Below are 16,189 nucleotides of genomic sequence, written 5' to 3'. Positions count from 1 at the left end.
TAGCCCGACCCTGTTTTTCTCCATAAACGATATTTAACCGGCGCGATACTAAATATTCCCCGTTAGTTTTCCTTAAAACCAACAAAATTGTATGCATCAGTTATATTAATGATTAGTCGTAGATAATTTATTAAATGATTGATCATTTATTCAACAGAAAATATATTCCTTCCCAATTAATGTTTTGTTCCTTAAGCTTACTTGTAAATACAGTGTACATATAAATATGAGCACACAAAATCGAAATAGCGGCGGGGGTCGCAACCAAAAAAAATCAAATTCTTGCAGTGGAGGTGGCGGAGGTGGGGATTCTGCCTTACAGACATCAACTAAAAAAACAGATGTCTCAAAGACAGAAAAAGAAAAATCGCATCCAAAGGTAAGCTACAATTAAATATCAATTATTGATTTTAATAATTACACTTCACTTTAAATTAATTTTGCAGCCAACTGCTGAACAGTTACGTATAGCCCAAATCACCAATAGTAACACATCAGAGGATCCGCAAATGCGCGAAAAAGTCGCTACACTTATTGAAATGACTCAACGTTCTGAAGAGGAAGTATGTTGCGCATTATATGAATGTGATAACGATTTAGAACTTGCTGTTGTATATCTCTTCGAGACCCTTCCAGTGGTTTGTTAATTATTTAAATGCGTTATTAATGAAATTCTGTTACTGAATTATTTTATATTTAGGGTGCATTTGAGACATCTTCAAAGAAGAAAAAGAACAAAGCTGCAAATGCCGGTCAAGAAAGTGCTGGTGGCGATGGAGAATGGACTGACACCAATGCAAACACTGACAGACGTGAGAAATCACGTAATCGGAGTAGTAATCGTGGCGGACGCGGCGGCACCGATAGTCGCGGCTGTAAGCTTTATTGAATTTATGTATGTTTATCACATTGTACTTAAATAACTATTATACGATGTATAGGGCGCGGCAGAGAAGCTCGTGAGAATGAACGTAATTTACGTGATTCACGAGGCGGTGATGATCGCAATGACAACTATCGTCGTAGAGAAGGTGGTGGAGGAGGCGGTGGTGGCCGTAGTGGTGGTAGCCGTGGAGCTGGTTATGCTGGTCGTGGAGGTCGTGGTGGCGGTCGATTTGGCGCCGGTGGCCGTGGCACTGGTGGTCGCGGTGAACGTGGATATAATTCTCGGTCTGGCACCAATGAAGATCACCATGAGGTGGAGTTATGGGATAATACTATTGCTCAGAACGCTGAAAAGCAGCAGCAACAAATGCAAGATGATGCCTGGGGTGACTGGGATAATGAAGAATATGTTGGCTCGCTTAAAGACAGTAAAGTATTTACCACAAGCAATCTGCCAAATCAGACGGCAGCAAGTGTGGTAAGTGGTGGCGTTAGTAGTATGAGTGGCGTGGTAAGTGGTGGTACAAGTGAGATATCGGCACCTCCTGGATTGGAACATCATTTGGGCAATTCAAGTTTGGTTGGCACTCCAACCTCGCCGCATCAGCAAGGATCTCATATGAATGCACTTGTTAGCAACTCAGTGGGCATTGCAGGATCAAGTCCGTCTGGTGGTAATAATAGCATAAATGACGAAAGCTCAACTGTAAGTTCAGTTGTGCAGTCGGCCTCAACGTCCACAACTCCCATGATGCAATATAGTGCTGCAGTGACCAACACACAGCTAGCTCAATCACAGTCACTGACTTCTCAGCAGCAGCAGCAGCAACCGTCGGTGCTAGCTGGTTCAAGTAATTTGACGGCAACGGCTCTTAGCAACAATCCGTATGGCAGTGCAGCGGATACGTTTTCGAATGCTGCTACAGCGGCTGCAAATTTGGTTCAGCAAGTGCAGCAGCAACAGCAACAACAGCCACAAGGGCAAATCAAAACTTCTGCAACACTTTCCGTGGAGCAATCTCAGTATTTCAATTCTTTGACATCGCAGAACGCTGCAGCCACAGCTGTGCAACAACCATTACAACAGCAACAGCAGTTACCATCGTCGTATGCACAAAATGCGGCCGCCGTGCAGTACCCGACATCGTACGCAAACGTATTTGGCTCAGCTGCTGTAACTACTCCAGCGGCAACGAGTGGCATGGGAGTGTCTGGCGCTGATCAAACACAACTCTCAGGTGGCGTACAACAGCCACAAGTGCGAAGAGCACGTGCCAAATTACCACCACCTTCGAAGGTGAGTTAACAATATATTAATGATTTTTCAGAAAGAGGTGAATATACATTCATTATATCGATGTCTTAGATACCATCGACCGCTGTGGAAATGCCAGGAGATACGTTGAATAATATTGGCTACCTGGATGTTCAATTTGGAGGCCTTGACTTCGGTACAGAAGATTCTTTCGACACTTTGCCTGAGAAGTTTGGTGCCGCTGTGACGATTGAAAGTCAACAGCAGCAACAACAGACACAATCGCAACAGCAATTGGTGCAATCGCAACAGGATGTGTCAACAGATTATCAAAATAAAAACAATGTGCAACAACAACAAAGTTCACTGTCGGCAGGGTTACAGAGTACACAACTTGTAAGAATGATTTTTTTTTTATCTTTGTTATAATGGATCCAATAAAATAAATAAATATAGGGTGAGGCATTATCAACTGGCTACTCGCAACGTGGCACTGCATCTGTGCAACAGCAACAACAGCAGGTTGTCAGCGGTGGAAATGGAGTTGGTGTAGGTGGTGGTGCCTCCTCTGTTGGCGGCACCACAAATCACACATTAGATTTGAGTAAAAGCGACCCATACGGTCAGTCACAGAGTGCTACGAACTCAACTGGTGGCTATCCAACGAGCGCTTACCAAACTGGTGTATCTGTAGCTAACAAGACTGCAAATGCTTATCAGCCATCCGCTGCCGGGCAAGTGTACAATAGCAGTAGTTATGCAAATGTACAGGTAATTAATGCAAATTTCACATTGAATTTATAAGTAAATATACATACCATTTCATTTAGTCCTCTGTTGCAAATACGTACCAACCGCAATCATATGGTTCGTATCAGCAAACTTCGATGAATTCCTATCAGCAACAAACGGCAGTGAGTGCGCAAACGGGATCGAATTCAGTAGCGGGGGGCGGAGTAAACGTTGGTAGCAGTGGAAATGCAGCACAAAACATTCCCGCAGTTGGTGGCAGCGGCGGCAACAGCAATGCAAAGTAAGCAAAAATTTCGATATTTCAAATTTATCTTTCCATCCTATATAATTATACTGACCATTGTTTAGTATTAATGTTTGTGTTATTGAATTGATTTTGTATTAGTTTGTATATAATTTTGCATTTGTTTATGTACGTATGATTGATTTTTGAGTTTCGTTTTATAAAATTGATTGCTTTTAACAATTATCCCAAATCAAATTCTCACTTTCTTTCCCCCCGCCAACCCTCTGCCTTTGGCTTTAACGCTTACAATTTTTGTTGACAACCTTAATCTAATGCTGTAGCAATACAAATACCGGATATTTGTCAACCGGCTACCCAACACAGCAAAGCGCGTACCAGTCCAGCCAAAGTGTGTACGGTGGAACTGGTCTCTCAAATAGCTCAGGGTAAGTAAATTTTGAATGATCCATTTGCATTTGTGGTGCAAATACTACTAAACTATATAGTTTTTTTTTTTAATATTTTATGCGTTAACAATACTAATTATTTTTATAGTTGCTTCAAACTAACATGTATTTAGTAGGTTACTATTGTATACTTTGTGTTTGTGTAAATCAGGAATGTAGGAAATATTTCAAAAAAGTATAAAACTTGTTATGTTCTGCTCTCAAATTAAATAAAGTGCTACAGCGGTCTGATTTTCAATAATCTAGACCGAATGTTGTTGTCGTCCGATCCGCACAATTTCTTCAGAGATTTTACCGTTGCTTTTGACAATAATCCATGCCGTCGTGTAGATATCGTTGTCAAATAAACAAGTTTTCCATACAAGGACATGATTTTTATCGCTTAGAGATGGAAGGGCCTGTGCAAATTTTTAAACCGATATCTCATAATTGAGATACTATTGCGTGTATATACAGATAAACGGACGGATATAACTAAAATGACTCAGTCTCCGATGTTGTCGTTGTTGTTGACGCTGTCTTCGATGTTTTCTTTTGGTATTACAAATTTAGAGCTAAACTTAATCAACTTCCTTCGAGGTATAAAAATAAAACAGAACTTGCAAAACGTTTAAGTATTATTTTTGTTGTTATGTGAAAGATGAAGGTTATTGTAGCAATAAATTATACCTGTATGTAGGGTGGTTTTTCAAAGGGTAGCTAACATCAGCATTTTTAATTTTGTAAAATCGTATTAGTAGTGCTATTTGTCCTTACCATCTACTCTTATTTCCACAAATTATTTATGTTCAGACCATTCACTGAGGTTACAATTTATTGATTATTTCTATTATGCACTTAAATGTAAACGTTGTAGGAAAAATGTTGGTAATTAACAGATATTGTTGTTTTGTTACCGTTTTGTTATTGTATAGGTTCGCCGGTAGTACAAATACTTCGTCCTCTCAATACACTAACTTTAGTACAAGTGCGAAATTGAAGGATGCGGCAACAGCGTCTAGTGGTTCGCATTACGAGAGGTAAGTAATGAGTTAAATTACTATTTGATTGATTGATTGCCTTATTTTAAACTAATATAAATAATTTTGAAGCATTTTTAATAATTAAATATTATGGGTACATGGCCAAACTTTGTTATATAATGATATAAATGTGTATTTGAATAAAAATAGGTGGTTTATATATTTTTTCATTGATCATTTTAGTGTATCATCTAGTAATGTGGCAAGCAATAGTGGATCAACTGGGAACTCGACAGTGTCTGCTAATTCGTCGGGCAATGCGACTTCATCGGTTAATTGTAGGCAATGTTAAAGACGCAGCTTATCATATTTATAGTAATATGATTATTTTTTTTAATTTTACAGCCAACTCGAATGTGAATAGCAACAGCTCGGGCGTGGCGGCAAGTAATAATGTAAGCAGTGTTAGCAACAGTAATGTGAATACGAATAGTAGCAGCACTGTTAGCGGCGGTGGAAGTGGTACTAGCGGTGGCGGTAGTGGCGGTTCTGGTGGCAGTGGCGTTGGTAGTAGTAGCAGCAGCAACCCTGCATCTGCGGTTGCCGCAGCAGCTGCGGCCGCGGCAGTATCATCGTCTTCAAATAAGACAAGCGCTAGCGGAATGGTGCCCAACATCCAAATGGTTAGTCAATATATTCAGACTGGATTGCCATTCTATCAGCAACCAGTTTATTCTTACGAGGATATACAAATGATGCAACAGAGAGTGCCACACGTGGTGAGTTCACATATGGAGAAAATGCAAAACTTAGAAAAATCAATCAATCCAATGATAATTTCACAAACAACCATACAATTTCTTTAAGATAATAATTCTATAGGTGTTCATACATTAATTATTTTTGTAAAATATACATTCCTCCATAAACATTAATTGTGGTCCAAATCACATAAAAATTCTTTATCATCTTTTGCACCTCCTCAAAATAACTTCTTCATTTTCTTTTTGTGAAGCTAAAATTTAAAATACATCGATATTCACAAAATTACTCACTTATTTTTAAGACTAATGAATGTTGATTAAAAACTATTTTTCATCCTCTTTGCTAATCTATTTTACAATTGGCTGTTTAATTCATCACATCTGGTATTGAAATGGTTAACAAAATTTCGAATGGGTATAACCTCATAAATGCTTTCAAGACAAAATTACGGTTTGCATGGTTTGCACACGTCGTTAATGTGATCGGATATGACGTTTTTTTTTTTTTTTTGTAACTTGTATAACATGAATTCTGGGTGAAAGCTAACTTCTATTTATTGTACATTTTTGCTGTTCAATTTATTTTTCAGTTTTCCTTTTCCCCATATGATTTAAGTGAAACTAATGCTCCATCCCAATGCTTATTTGTAATATTTTGCCTTTATTGCATCGCACATTCTTTTGTAAATAAAGAACATGAAATGAAACGAGGCGGCGGCATACAATGTAAATTCGATAATTAGCACAATGCGCTAGCTTGCTTTAATGTATTTATAATTCGTTCGTGGGCCATAAGCACCTACGATATCGTCGTTTAACGCTTGACTTTTACATATTTAAATAAATAAATATTTTTATACAATATATATTAAAAGGATCTCACAGAGAACAGTTCCTTACAATTATTCTTACATTCATCAAAAAATTTATAAGTTTATATTTTATAGCTACATGCGGTGCCTCGTTTCAGTCACCATGTTTTGGTTTCCTATATCGCATATTTTATTATTATGGTACCAATATAATTGCATTGAAATTTATATTAGTTGTGTTTGATTTGCAGCAAGGTTATTACGATCTCAACTACACTCCGACTAGTTTGGGTACCGGCCGAGATAATTTGGGCTCCGTAGCATATTCTACTATGACTGATGCACGTTTCACAAGAACGGACAATAATTCTAGCCCAGTTAGCAATGTAAGAATATGAGGCACTCAATACATTTTTCGAATCAGTACAATTTTTCCTTACACGAAACACATAGGTATCAAGTACAATGTCACAGCAAGCAGGCTCGGGTGGTCCCATGCTGAATGTTCCTTACTACTTCTATAGTGGAAATGTTATGCCTGGCAGTTTTCAGTATGGCACACCAGCAATCTATCCGGTATGTATGGAAAACTGTATGAATCGCGGCATGCAATCTTATCATTGATTTTTTGTATCTCTATGGCAGCAGCAAATTCCTGCTGCTAATACAGCCTCTGGTGGCCAATTTCCAAAGCCTTCTTATAACACTGGTTACGGTTCGACAAGTTACGACGCATTGTCACAAGCTTCGCAGGATTATACAAAGGGCGCTTATCCGTCAAGCGTAAATCAGCAGACGAAATCACAAAATGTGGCGAACCCGCCCCAAACCGGATCAAGCTCGGACATAACATCGTCTATGTATAGTAAGGGACATGTTGCGCTGAATAAAGTCAATGTAAGTATTTTCGTTTAAATTTTGCAAAATTGCTCAAATAGTATTTGTATGTTTATAATTTAACAGTCATATGAGAAACAAAATTTCCATTCGGGCACTCCGCCACCATTCAATATGCCGAATACGCAGACAGCTGGTGGAACTTCAGCTCAGCCGTACGGCATGTATTTGCCAATGCCGACTGCTGGTCATCACAATATGATTCATCAGCCAATCCATCAGGTAATGTAATAAGCACTATACACTTTTTTAACTTAAGCACTGTTAGCCCTGCTACGAAGCAAAGTTATTTATGTATAATTTCTAATTAAAATCAAAATAATGATACCCTCATTTATTTATTATTTTCATGGTAGTATCCCGGTTTGCTCTATTATAAAAAAAAAAAAAAAAAACAATTTCCAACAAAATAAGAATTTAATTTTGGATTGGTTTAAAGTTTTATTTGAAACAAATGCTTTGTGTGTATTAAAAGGCTTTTAGCAAACTAGAAATTCTTCTTTTTGGCGAAGTTGTTGACAATCCTTGGCCAGTTACAAATCCGTGTCCGCTCCGGTTATTTAGATCTGACAGTCGCGGGTACAAGCCATTTATCCCTTGCATCGGTGGGGTATTACACTTGATGGGCACAAGACGTGTTTCAGGGCGCGGAGTGAGTTTTTCTGGTTTTCAGTAGATAAGCTCCTTTAACGCTCTCATAAACAAATGTATGCGATTAAAATTTTTGTATAATATTTTTTTTTTTAAATTCATATACATATTATTTGAGGCATCTCTAAATGGATGGTAAATTTTTTCGAGCTAAGTTTGTAATGTTTTACAGGGGAATTTAAAAGATATGAACATTGGATGTGAAATGTATTTATGACTTTAGTAATACTTACGTTATAGTAAATGTTCACATAATTAATTTTTCATAGTGGTACTACACATATATTTACATATTCTAAATTATTTTATTTTTCCTGTATGATGTATTCATAAGACACTTTATTCAAGTGGAATTTTTATTTTGTCATTTATATATTTTTAATTTAACTTTGCCCGGTGAAAATCATTAAAAAGATTAAGATTTGTGGGAATATTGGAATATAAGTAACATGCAAATATTCGTATTTATTATTATAATGAAATAACCATTGCAAATTTTAAATTTCGTAAAAATTCTGCTTTTAGTGCTTGTTAGCTACTTGAAGATACAATTAATTCTTTTTCAAATTCCTGTTGATTGAATCCTTACTGAATATTCGAAATTCTCAGACAACATTCCTCGGAAACGAATACGGTTTCTAACTGCATTCAACCAAATTTATTCTAAATAATATAATGTGCTAATATTTCTTCGTTATTATCATACAACGGCAATCACTGAAGTTAATTCAAAAGTACCATATAATAAACAGGATACCAATATATTCACGATCACTCTTTCCTTTAAGTACAGTAATTAAAGCCAAATGCATGGAAAACTGTTTTATTATTTTATTATTTCTTTTGGTTTTTTATGGGACAACGTTAGATGGACGGCAGGATTCATAATTCATCCCGCCGGGTAAGTTTCTAGTATATCAGTTAAATTATTATAATATTAAATAATTTTACTGTACCAATTTTTTTTAATTTTGTTATCTATTGTAATTTTACGCGTTTATGAAAAAAATGTGTTAATACATCCGACTATTTACTGGTAATTAATTTAATGTTAACTGGCAAAGTTGAATAAAAATAATTGTGATATATGCAATATTATTCCACTACAATAATGTTTTGCAGTATTCACGCAGAGCTTCACAAATCGAAGATATAATATGGTGTTAAGGATGAAATTAACAAAATAAAATGATTATTGTTTTAAAAAATTCTGCTGGATCTCGTATGAAAATTTCAAGATTATAATTATTTGGAAATATTAATAACTCACCTTTTTTGTATTAGAAATAGTGCTAAATATAATATACATATTGGGACATATAAAAATTTAGGTTTTTATGTTGAAAAAAAAAATCCCTGAAAATTTGAGACCTCAATTTTGCTTTCTCTTCGATTTTTCACGTTTGTTTGAACTGCCGTTCTTATCGAAAAACTTTCTAAGGGAAAGTTAAGAAAATTATATTTAAAAAATTTCATTAATTCCTTAAGTTTTTCATTTTTAAGTCGCTTATATCTCTGCAGCAATACACTTTTATGACATCAGCGTTCAGGCCTTTTTTGTTGGAAATTTAATGAAAGAAAAATCGAAAAGTAGTTAAAGTCAAAATTAGGGATTTTTTTTCAACATTAAAAATCAAATTTTCATGTTTACTGTAAGATGTGTACTAACGAAATAAATACATTAGAGCTTTGCAATAACACTTGTACACTGTTTGCGTTCTTATATCTAAAACTTATATTTGTGTTTGATTGTGTTTTTCAGGATTCGAATAGCACGGGCCAACGGCAGCAAACAAGTAGCCAATCGAAATCGGCTGCTAAGCAAGGCTACTCGCCTTCTTATTGGACCGGGCAAAACTGAACGTAAAGAGGAAACCCTAAACTCACGCATTAACGTATGCATACATGTTTACGATTGTAGTATATGAAATTCGATTCCGATTAATTAACATCATCCAATCAGCTCTAAAAATCGGTTCCCAATGCATGCTACCGCGTGTCCACAACCACATACATTACACATTAATTTTTCATATTGTCTGTCTGACTATCCTATTATTTTTTACACATTTGTATGTATTTATACTTATGTACAAATATATTAGTATAAATAGAAGATAAACGCATAATATTGAGGATTCAAATTTTGTATGTTCCACTCCTACGTTGTAGCGAAGTTCCCTCTTTAAGATCGATCCATTTATTCAAATTGTACTTTACTAAGACACAAAAAAAAAAACGTATGCCCAAAACCCATTACCCCACAAACCCACATTCATACTCGTACATCTGTAATTCACTCTCATACACACGAATAAATTATAAAACTGAAAGAAGTAAAGAAAAAATAACACATAGGTGTAGAATGCTATTACGAAGCAAAGAGAGTGTTTAATAAGTAATACACAGCAGTGGAAAAAAGGCCACACACACACACACGGCACAGTTGAAAGGAAATAACAAAAAATAAATAAAAATTTAAATATTGTAATCGGTTTAAACTATATGTATAATTATATAATAACCTTAATATTTAAATTAAATACAAAATACGATTAAATCCAAAATAAACACAACAAACGCATAGTTCATACGCATGCGCGGTGAAGTCGAAATTTAAAATTTGGTTGTTTTTATCTTTAAAGTCAACAATACAAGTTTTTAGGAATAAACCTGAGGTGGCAGTCACTGATTGGTGGTATGTACGGGGTGTTCGAGGCAAGGCATTATATTGGACGTAAATTGTTGCATTGTAAATATCAGTTGAGAAACCCAACGGTGGGGCAGTTATTTGCTAACTGAACATCGCCCATAAATGTAAAGTTACAAATTACCCTGTCTGCTAAACTATTGTAGTAGTCGCCGTGGAATGGATGGTTTTCTACTACTTTACGACCCGAAAAAAATATTATTTTCGCACTATTTACTATAAAATAAATGGTTAGAATCGAATTAGCAAAGTGTTAGTGGATATAAAAGTTAAAAAAATTCTAAGTAGTTGAATTTATGAACTTAAAATGCAAATATCTCAAAAACCAGATCTTCTTGATCAGGTGAACCTCTTCTATCCGTACATACCCATTTTAACACCGCAATCAGGGGGATGCTATTCTAAAATTTAACCCACAAAACTTAAAGAAACAATGCAATTTTACGATTTTTTATATCTATACTTTTATTACCATATGTGTACAATATTTATTTTTAAATTCTGTTAAAGTGCTGCTTAATGAATATGTAAGCAAACTAGTTTTGAATCATTTGCTCACAAAATAAGATTTATTTTTATAACGGCTATGAGATTAACTTTTGCAATTATCAATTTCGTTTCTGCGTAGTTTTTCAAAGTACTTTGTTAACATACGAATTAGCTATTGACTATGCAATAATTTAGTAAAATCAGCGTAAGCCGATTCCAAATCAAATAGAAATTGGCGAACCTGTGATTCTGACAATTCATCAGAGGCCTGCATGTCATTTAAAGTGCTAAGCCAAGTTTCAACTTTTTGTTTGGCCTCAAAATCCTTCGGAATCAATGAAAGTCGGTTCATATTATCAGCCAAGTCTTTTACGTCCGGCTGCAAAGCATCCATTGTATTCATTTTTAGTCGTAATTTGTCCATGATGGTTATGAATAATGAAACTATTTCTGCTATGCATTTGGATGTATTTCCTTTATCGTCTTTAATTGTTATAGGTCTATCTTCTCGTATTCGTTCCAGAGCTGCAGGGCAGTCTAATCGGAACTTTTTTACAAATGTATCTACACTGGGATATTCATCACATTGAACTTGCTTGAAAGCAACTTTGTACTGCACTAAGTATTTGGAACAGGCGGCCGTATACTCCTGTGGGGTGATGCAGTCACGGATGTACGCCTTTTCGAGTTGTTGAAGAGTATTTATGATTGCGTACAAATCAGCCATATTGTCAAATTTCTCTCGTTCCCGTGCATTCCGATAGAGTTTCACCTCTTCGTACAATTCAGGACAATTTTCTTGCATTATTCTGCTGTCGAAAGTATCTCAGTGGCGCTAATTATTTTTCCAGAACAAAGAAATAACAATAGTAACAGATGACGAATTCTTTTATGTTGACATTATTAATATGACACATTAAACAAGTGGTGGAAATAAATCATGGTGTATTTACAATTTCACCTAATATTGGACAGGTTGCATTTTCTTTGGTAATATATTTTCTGTTTTTATTTAATGTGGTTTAGACTAGACATTTCCACCACCAATAGGTTTACATATATATATATATGTTTTCGTTTCCGAGCAATTCAAATTGTATAATTAAAAATAAAATATAAAATAAAACCAGACCTGCCACCTAATCCAGGATATTATGCGACTTCCGTGCCCGTCTTATAATTCGGTTGTAATCGAACGGAGCCTTCCCAACACCAGACTGAATTAGGAATTTCGCATTCCGGGGGACCGTGGAGGTCCTCTGTTGGCCACTCGAGGTGGGTGGCGGCGCAGCGCGCGAACTATGTGCTGGTTGCACAGACGTAGAGGCTAGCGTCGCAGTACTGCGTAAGCAACAAGGGGCCACGTAACGTGTGGTCCACTCCCTATGGGTCTTAAGATGGCTCATCCATTGCATGTGTTGCACCTGACCGGGGTGGAGTTTGGATGGAGCCTTTTCGCGCAAACGCAGCTGAAGAATTCCTCCGGGCCCGGGTTGGACACAATGCCAGCACGAGTCAGGAGGATACGGAGCAACCCTGCTGCAAGGCGTTGCTCCAGTGACGACACTCACAGATTAACACTCATCGATCCAAACGGGGTTAGATCGCCTTCTGGATATTGTAGCAGGTTAAACTCCTACCTATCCAGAATAGACTCAGACATACCCAATGTATGTCCTGCATGCAACGAGTCTCCGCATGACACTGACCACCTCTTTGCATGCCCAACCAACCCCACCCGTCTAAYACCCTTTTCCCTCTGGTCCGATCCCGTCGAAACAGCACGTTTCCTGGGCCTCCCGTTAGATGACATCGACGAAAACACAGATGGCTATCACTATCCCAACGGGGACTGATAACCGTTAAACAACAACAACAACAACAACAGGTATTTCGCCTTATGGAGCTGTGGCGCGGAGGACCTTTTGCAGTATATCGGACTTTATCAATATACTTTGGGTAGGTGTCTATGCGATTTAGGAGTGGGCACAATAGAATTAAGGTCGCGGTGCATTCCACGTTTATCAATCTAATCTAAATATTATCCGTTATTATTGTGCGTTTAAACAATACAAATACGGAGTGTAGGGGTAGTCGAATGAAGAGTTTAGTATTTTTTTCAATGAGGTGCATGGGCCCGAATAAGTGCTTCTGATTTCTATTATTTTAGAAATCCTAGAGCTTTACACTTCTTAATATACACATTCCTTCCCTTGGGGCCAATAGTTATCAAAATTTACGTAGATCAGCAAATATATGAAAACCGCAATAAATGAATAATCATATTTCCGATAACAATTCGAGGGGGTATATGGTTTATTTCAACAATCACTTAAAATTAATGCTCGGTCATCATGTAGTTAGATAATGTTTAATGTTATTATTCATATTTACTATATTTTAGGTGGTCTATGATGAAGTACCTCTATATTAGAAAGGCTCAATATAGTTAAATGAAGAAATACAGCAAATTAGTGGGGTGGGCATTCATACAGGTAACTGATGGACTATACTGTTTAAATATGGTTTGTATATTAATATGTTATTGAATAATAAAGAATTCCATGTAGTATGAAATTGATAACGATTTCTTAGATAAGTTTGACTGTCGTGTGGATATGGATTTAAACTGTTTTTAATACTATTCTATGTTTTTAACAATAGTCTTCGCCATCGGTAGTTCTGAAGAGCACACAAATAGCTTCAGTTAACAAACAATGGTCTCCAATATATACAATAAGCCAGATGTTAAGATAATAACCTTAAGGTTATTAGCATAATTAGTTTATTAAAGTACACGCGAAATATAATATATGGATATTATCGCTTTACAAATACTCAAACAGTATAAACTAGAATTTCATTAAACAATATACCATAGCATGCACTATCTAAATATGAGCAATAATTTTTAAGCATTTAAATAAATGCAATCTTTTAATATATATTTCGTATTTAATTAAGCATATAAGTTTATTTTTTTACTTTTAAAAATATTTAATACAGTATTTTTCTTTTGAAACCTAAAATTATTTGTTTCATCGCTACAATTACGATCAATATATTTTAGAAGCCAACTATATTTTTCTTTCAAAATATAGGAGCTTGGTCAACCAAGCGATAGCCTTGGCCAGAATATATTTTAGGTGGGTAAACCACAAATAGACAAAGTTGCAGCATTGAAAGTAAACATCCAAAAAAATTTGGTATCTGTTAATAAGAAATAAGATAATTATATTACGTGCATATATTTTTCAAACAAATTCCAATTGTAAAAAATCAAACCTGTATAAAAGTGTCTGATATGACGACACCGTATACGACCCACTGAATGGACACTAGAAATGTCATTACAATCAGTGCAAAGGGTAAACTTTCTGAATTCTTTACACGTATCACATGAATTAGCATTGTTAGAGGAGCTGCAAAAAAACACACTGTGACAATACTGCAGACCAGACCTAAAAAAAGTAACTTTATTATTTGCATTGCTAAATGTATATAGACACTTTTGAATCGTACCCATAATACGAACTTTTTCCGCTTCGATTTCAACCAAATTAGTATAGTACCAAACACTAAACAAAATACATAATACAATGCCAAATTGTCGAATATAGGACTTTTTGTTTACTGAGAAAATATAGTATATCATTGTGTAGCACAGGAAAAGGAAGGACCCAATTATATTGACTAATATAACGCTGCGTTCATCAGTGAGCATACCATATCGAAGCCAAAACGAAGTGCTATATAAGTTAAAAATATAATTCCATTATTCAAATACAAATGTTAATGTAATGTAAACAATATACGTATTTGAACTCACGAAAGAAATCCACAAATAAAAGGTAGGCCTGATGATTCGCCGGTACTTTTCTTTTTTATGTACTTACGACATATAATTCTGGAAATAAATATCTGTATACGATTTTTTCCATTGATACTTATTATGTATATTATGAGGACTTACACCCCAGACAAAAATTGTAAAACCGTACTGACTACTGCTGTAGACTCTAGTAGCACATCGTATGTGGGAAGCGGCATATTTAGCTGTTTTCTAAGTATCTAATTTGTACTCATGAATTTTAATTAATTGTGTTTATTTTAGTTAACTTCTTATAAACAATATAAGATGTTTTTAGACCTCAATTTGTTTTTCAAAAAAATGAAAGATAATACATTTTAAATTAAAAACAAAATTTGTTTGGCTTTACGATTGCTATAAGACTATTTTTTCCAAACCAATAGCTACGTCAACTGTTTTTATTTTGCTTTCAATTTAATTTTGACATTGAAGTATTTATTTCCCGATTTTGTTGTGTTCAGAGAAGAATATGGGATCAAAACACAACATATAAAAATTATCAGCTGTCTTGGGAGAATGCGCATAATATGCAGAAGAAAAAATTGTATTATTTTTGGAAAACTTGTTAAAAGTTATAAATGTTTTATAGCATATGAAGAAGTTAACATTTAATGTGGACATTATACAGTAAAGGGGGCAAGGCAGTAAATACTGAAATTTTATTTCTTCAAAAGTAAACAAAACAACAAAACAATTAAGGGTAATAGTCGTAAATTTATAAAACTTTTAAATTACATATATATGTAATTATTTTATAATCCCGGTGTCGTAGTAATCATGGATAATATGTGACAGTACCATCGGAATTGTGTTCGGTGCGATTTATTAACCATATGTTTGAGATAAATCGGTACTTCATAAAATGGATGTAAATATGTCGATGCAAAAAATATGCTAATAATGTGTGAGTAAATTTATAAGGTGTATACATATGTATATTAGTAGCAGAGTAAATGTTTATTTTGTATTGCTTTTAGAGAACGATATCCACAAAAAGTAATGATAAGTGTTCTCTTAATGATTTCACCCTTGAACAGTATAGAAAAAGAATAGTTCTCTCCGATAATTGGAAAGCGCTACACGTGGTAGCAAAAGAATATAAGTACAATACTGGGTAGTGTTTACAAAGAGCCGCAACAGCTAAGCTACCGAATGCGATAGGAATGCTAGATTTTCTCTGATATGAGCTCATTATGAACAAGGCCCAATTAACAGCAGAGAATATATAACCAGTTCTCTGCTGGTATAAAAAATAAATTTTGAGACGCTCTCATACCAGAACAAGTTCGATATTCCTTTATCACTGACTGGCAGTATGACTATAAGCTCCCTTGGTGAACAATCTTTTCGCGGATTAAATCGTGAATATATAAGTATAAAAATTACGTATCAGTTCCCTAATTTTTGGGGAAAAAAGTGATTTTAAACAGATTTCCTATGCAAATGA

General features: G+C 35.3%; 3 protein-coding genes and 1 long non-coding RNA gene across 15 annotated transcripts in view; 2 read left to right on the top strand and 2 right to left on the bottom strand.

Annotated features, from left to right (window-relative positions):
* LOC108973274 (protein lingerer) overlaps positions 1-9,984 on the top strand; it is a 13,114-nt gene extending 3,130 nt beyond the window's left edge. For 4 of the 12 annotated variants that reach the window (XM_018940418.1, XM_018940416.1, XM_018940410.1 and 1 more), the window contains exons 2-18: positions 197-379; positions 447-638; positions 701-875; positions 942-2,182; positions 2,252-2,536; positions 2,597-2,911; positions 2,971-3,173; positions 3,461-3,565; positions 4,501-4,605; positions 4,792-4,886; positions 4,954-5,327; positions 6,376-6,510; positions 6,578-6,700; positions 6,770-7,021; positions 7,088-7,243; positions 8,541-8,573; positions 9,435-9,984. In XM_018940418.1, the coding sequence (XP_018795963.1) occupies positions 227-379; positions 447-638; positions 701-875; positions 942-2,182; positions 2,252-2,536; positions 2,597-2,911; positions 2,971-3,173; positions 3,461-3,565; positions 4,501-4,605; positions 4,792-4,886; positions 4,954-5,327; positions 6,376-6,510; positions 6,578-6,700; positions 6,770-7,021; positions 7,088-7,243; positions 8,541-8,573; positions 9,435-9,533 (4,041 nt within the window). In that variant the 5' untranslated portion in view covers positions 197-226 and the 3' untranslated portion in view covers positions 9,534-9,984. Of the gene's footprint in view, positions 1-157; positions 380-446; positions 639-700; positions 876-941; positions 2,183-2,251; positions 2,537-2,596; positions 2,912-2,970; positions 3,174-3,460; positions 3,566-4,500; positions 4,606-4,791; positions 4,887-4,953; positions 5,328-6,375; positions 6,511-6,577; positions 6,701-6,769; positions 7,022-7,087; positions 7,244-8,540; positions 8,574-9,434 lie in introns of all 12 variants that reach the window. The other 8 variants (XM_018940415.1, XM_018940419.1, XM_018940411.1 and 5 more) reach the window with 8 other exon arrangements.
* Positions 9,985-10,821: 837 nt separating this feature from the next.
* LOC108973221 (vacuolar protein sorting-associated protein 28 homolog) lies at positions 10,822-11,773 on the bottom strand. Its single transcript, XM_018940294.1, has one exon. The coding sequence runs from the start codon at positions 11,674-11,676 to the stop codon at positions 11,044-11,046; it is 633 nt and encodes a 210-aa protein (XP_018795839.1). The 5' UTR covers positions 11,677-11,773; the 3' UTR covers positions 10,822-11,043.
* A 2,126-nt stretch (positions 11,774-13,899) lies between these two features.
* On the bottom strand, positions 13,900-15,163 carry LOC108973316 (sugar transporter SWEET1). The gene is made up of 5 exons (XM_018940520.1): positions 14,845-15,163; positions 14,701-14,778; positions 14,394-14,620; positions 14,157-14,332; positions 13,900-14,081 (listed from the first exon to the last, which is right to left on the bottom strand). Exons 1-5 carry the CDS (start codon positions 14,919-14,921, stop codon positions 13,962-13,964), a joined length of 678 nt encoding a protein of 225 aa, XP_018796065.1. The 5' UTR covers positions 14,922-15,163; the 3' UTR covers positions 13,900-13,961.
* A 122-nt stretch (positions 15,164-15,285) lies between these two features.
* Positions 15,286-16,179, top strand: LOC108973317. The gene is made up of 3 exons (XR_001993720.1): positions 15,286-15,442; positions 15,515-15,646; positions 15,720-16,179. It is a non-coding gene; the product is annotated as an uncharacterized LOC108973317 (long non-coding RNA).
* Positions 16,180-16,189: the final 10 nt, after the last annotated feature.

The sequence above is a fragment of the Bactrocera latifrons genome, unplaced genomic scaffold, assembly GCF_001853355.1.
Source record: "Bactrocera latifrons isolate USDA-ARS-PBARC rearing strain unplaced genomic scaffold, ASM185335v1 scaffold_47, whole genome shotgun sequence".
Classification (NCBI taxonomy): Eukaryota; Metazoa; Arthropoda; class Insecta; order Diptera; family Tephritidae; genus Bactrocera; species Bactrocera latifrons.
The sequence above is the reverse complement of the archived record's forward strand: the minus strand, read 5'-3'. Positions and strand labels throughout refer to the sequence as shown.

Bases quoted from the DNA above. Each gene is read 5' to 3' on its own strand.
- LOC108973221 (XM_018940294.1), bottom strand. From the start codon at position 11,676: ATGCAAGAAAATTGTCCTGAATTGTACGAAGAGGTGAAACTCTATCGG.
- LOC108973316 (XM_018940520.1), bottom strand. From the start codon at position 14,921: ATGCCGCTTCCCACATACGATGTGCTACTAGAGTCTACAGCAGTAGTC. The intron at 14,333-14,393 runs GTACGATTCAAA...TACTTTTTTTAG, and splicing joins GGAAAAAGTTCGTATTATGG to GTCTGGTCTGCAGTATTGTC. The intron at 14,082-14,156 runs GTTTGATTTTTT...TCTTATTAACAG, and splicing joins TATCAGACACTTTTATACAG to ATACCAAATTTTTTTGGATG.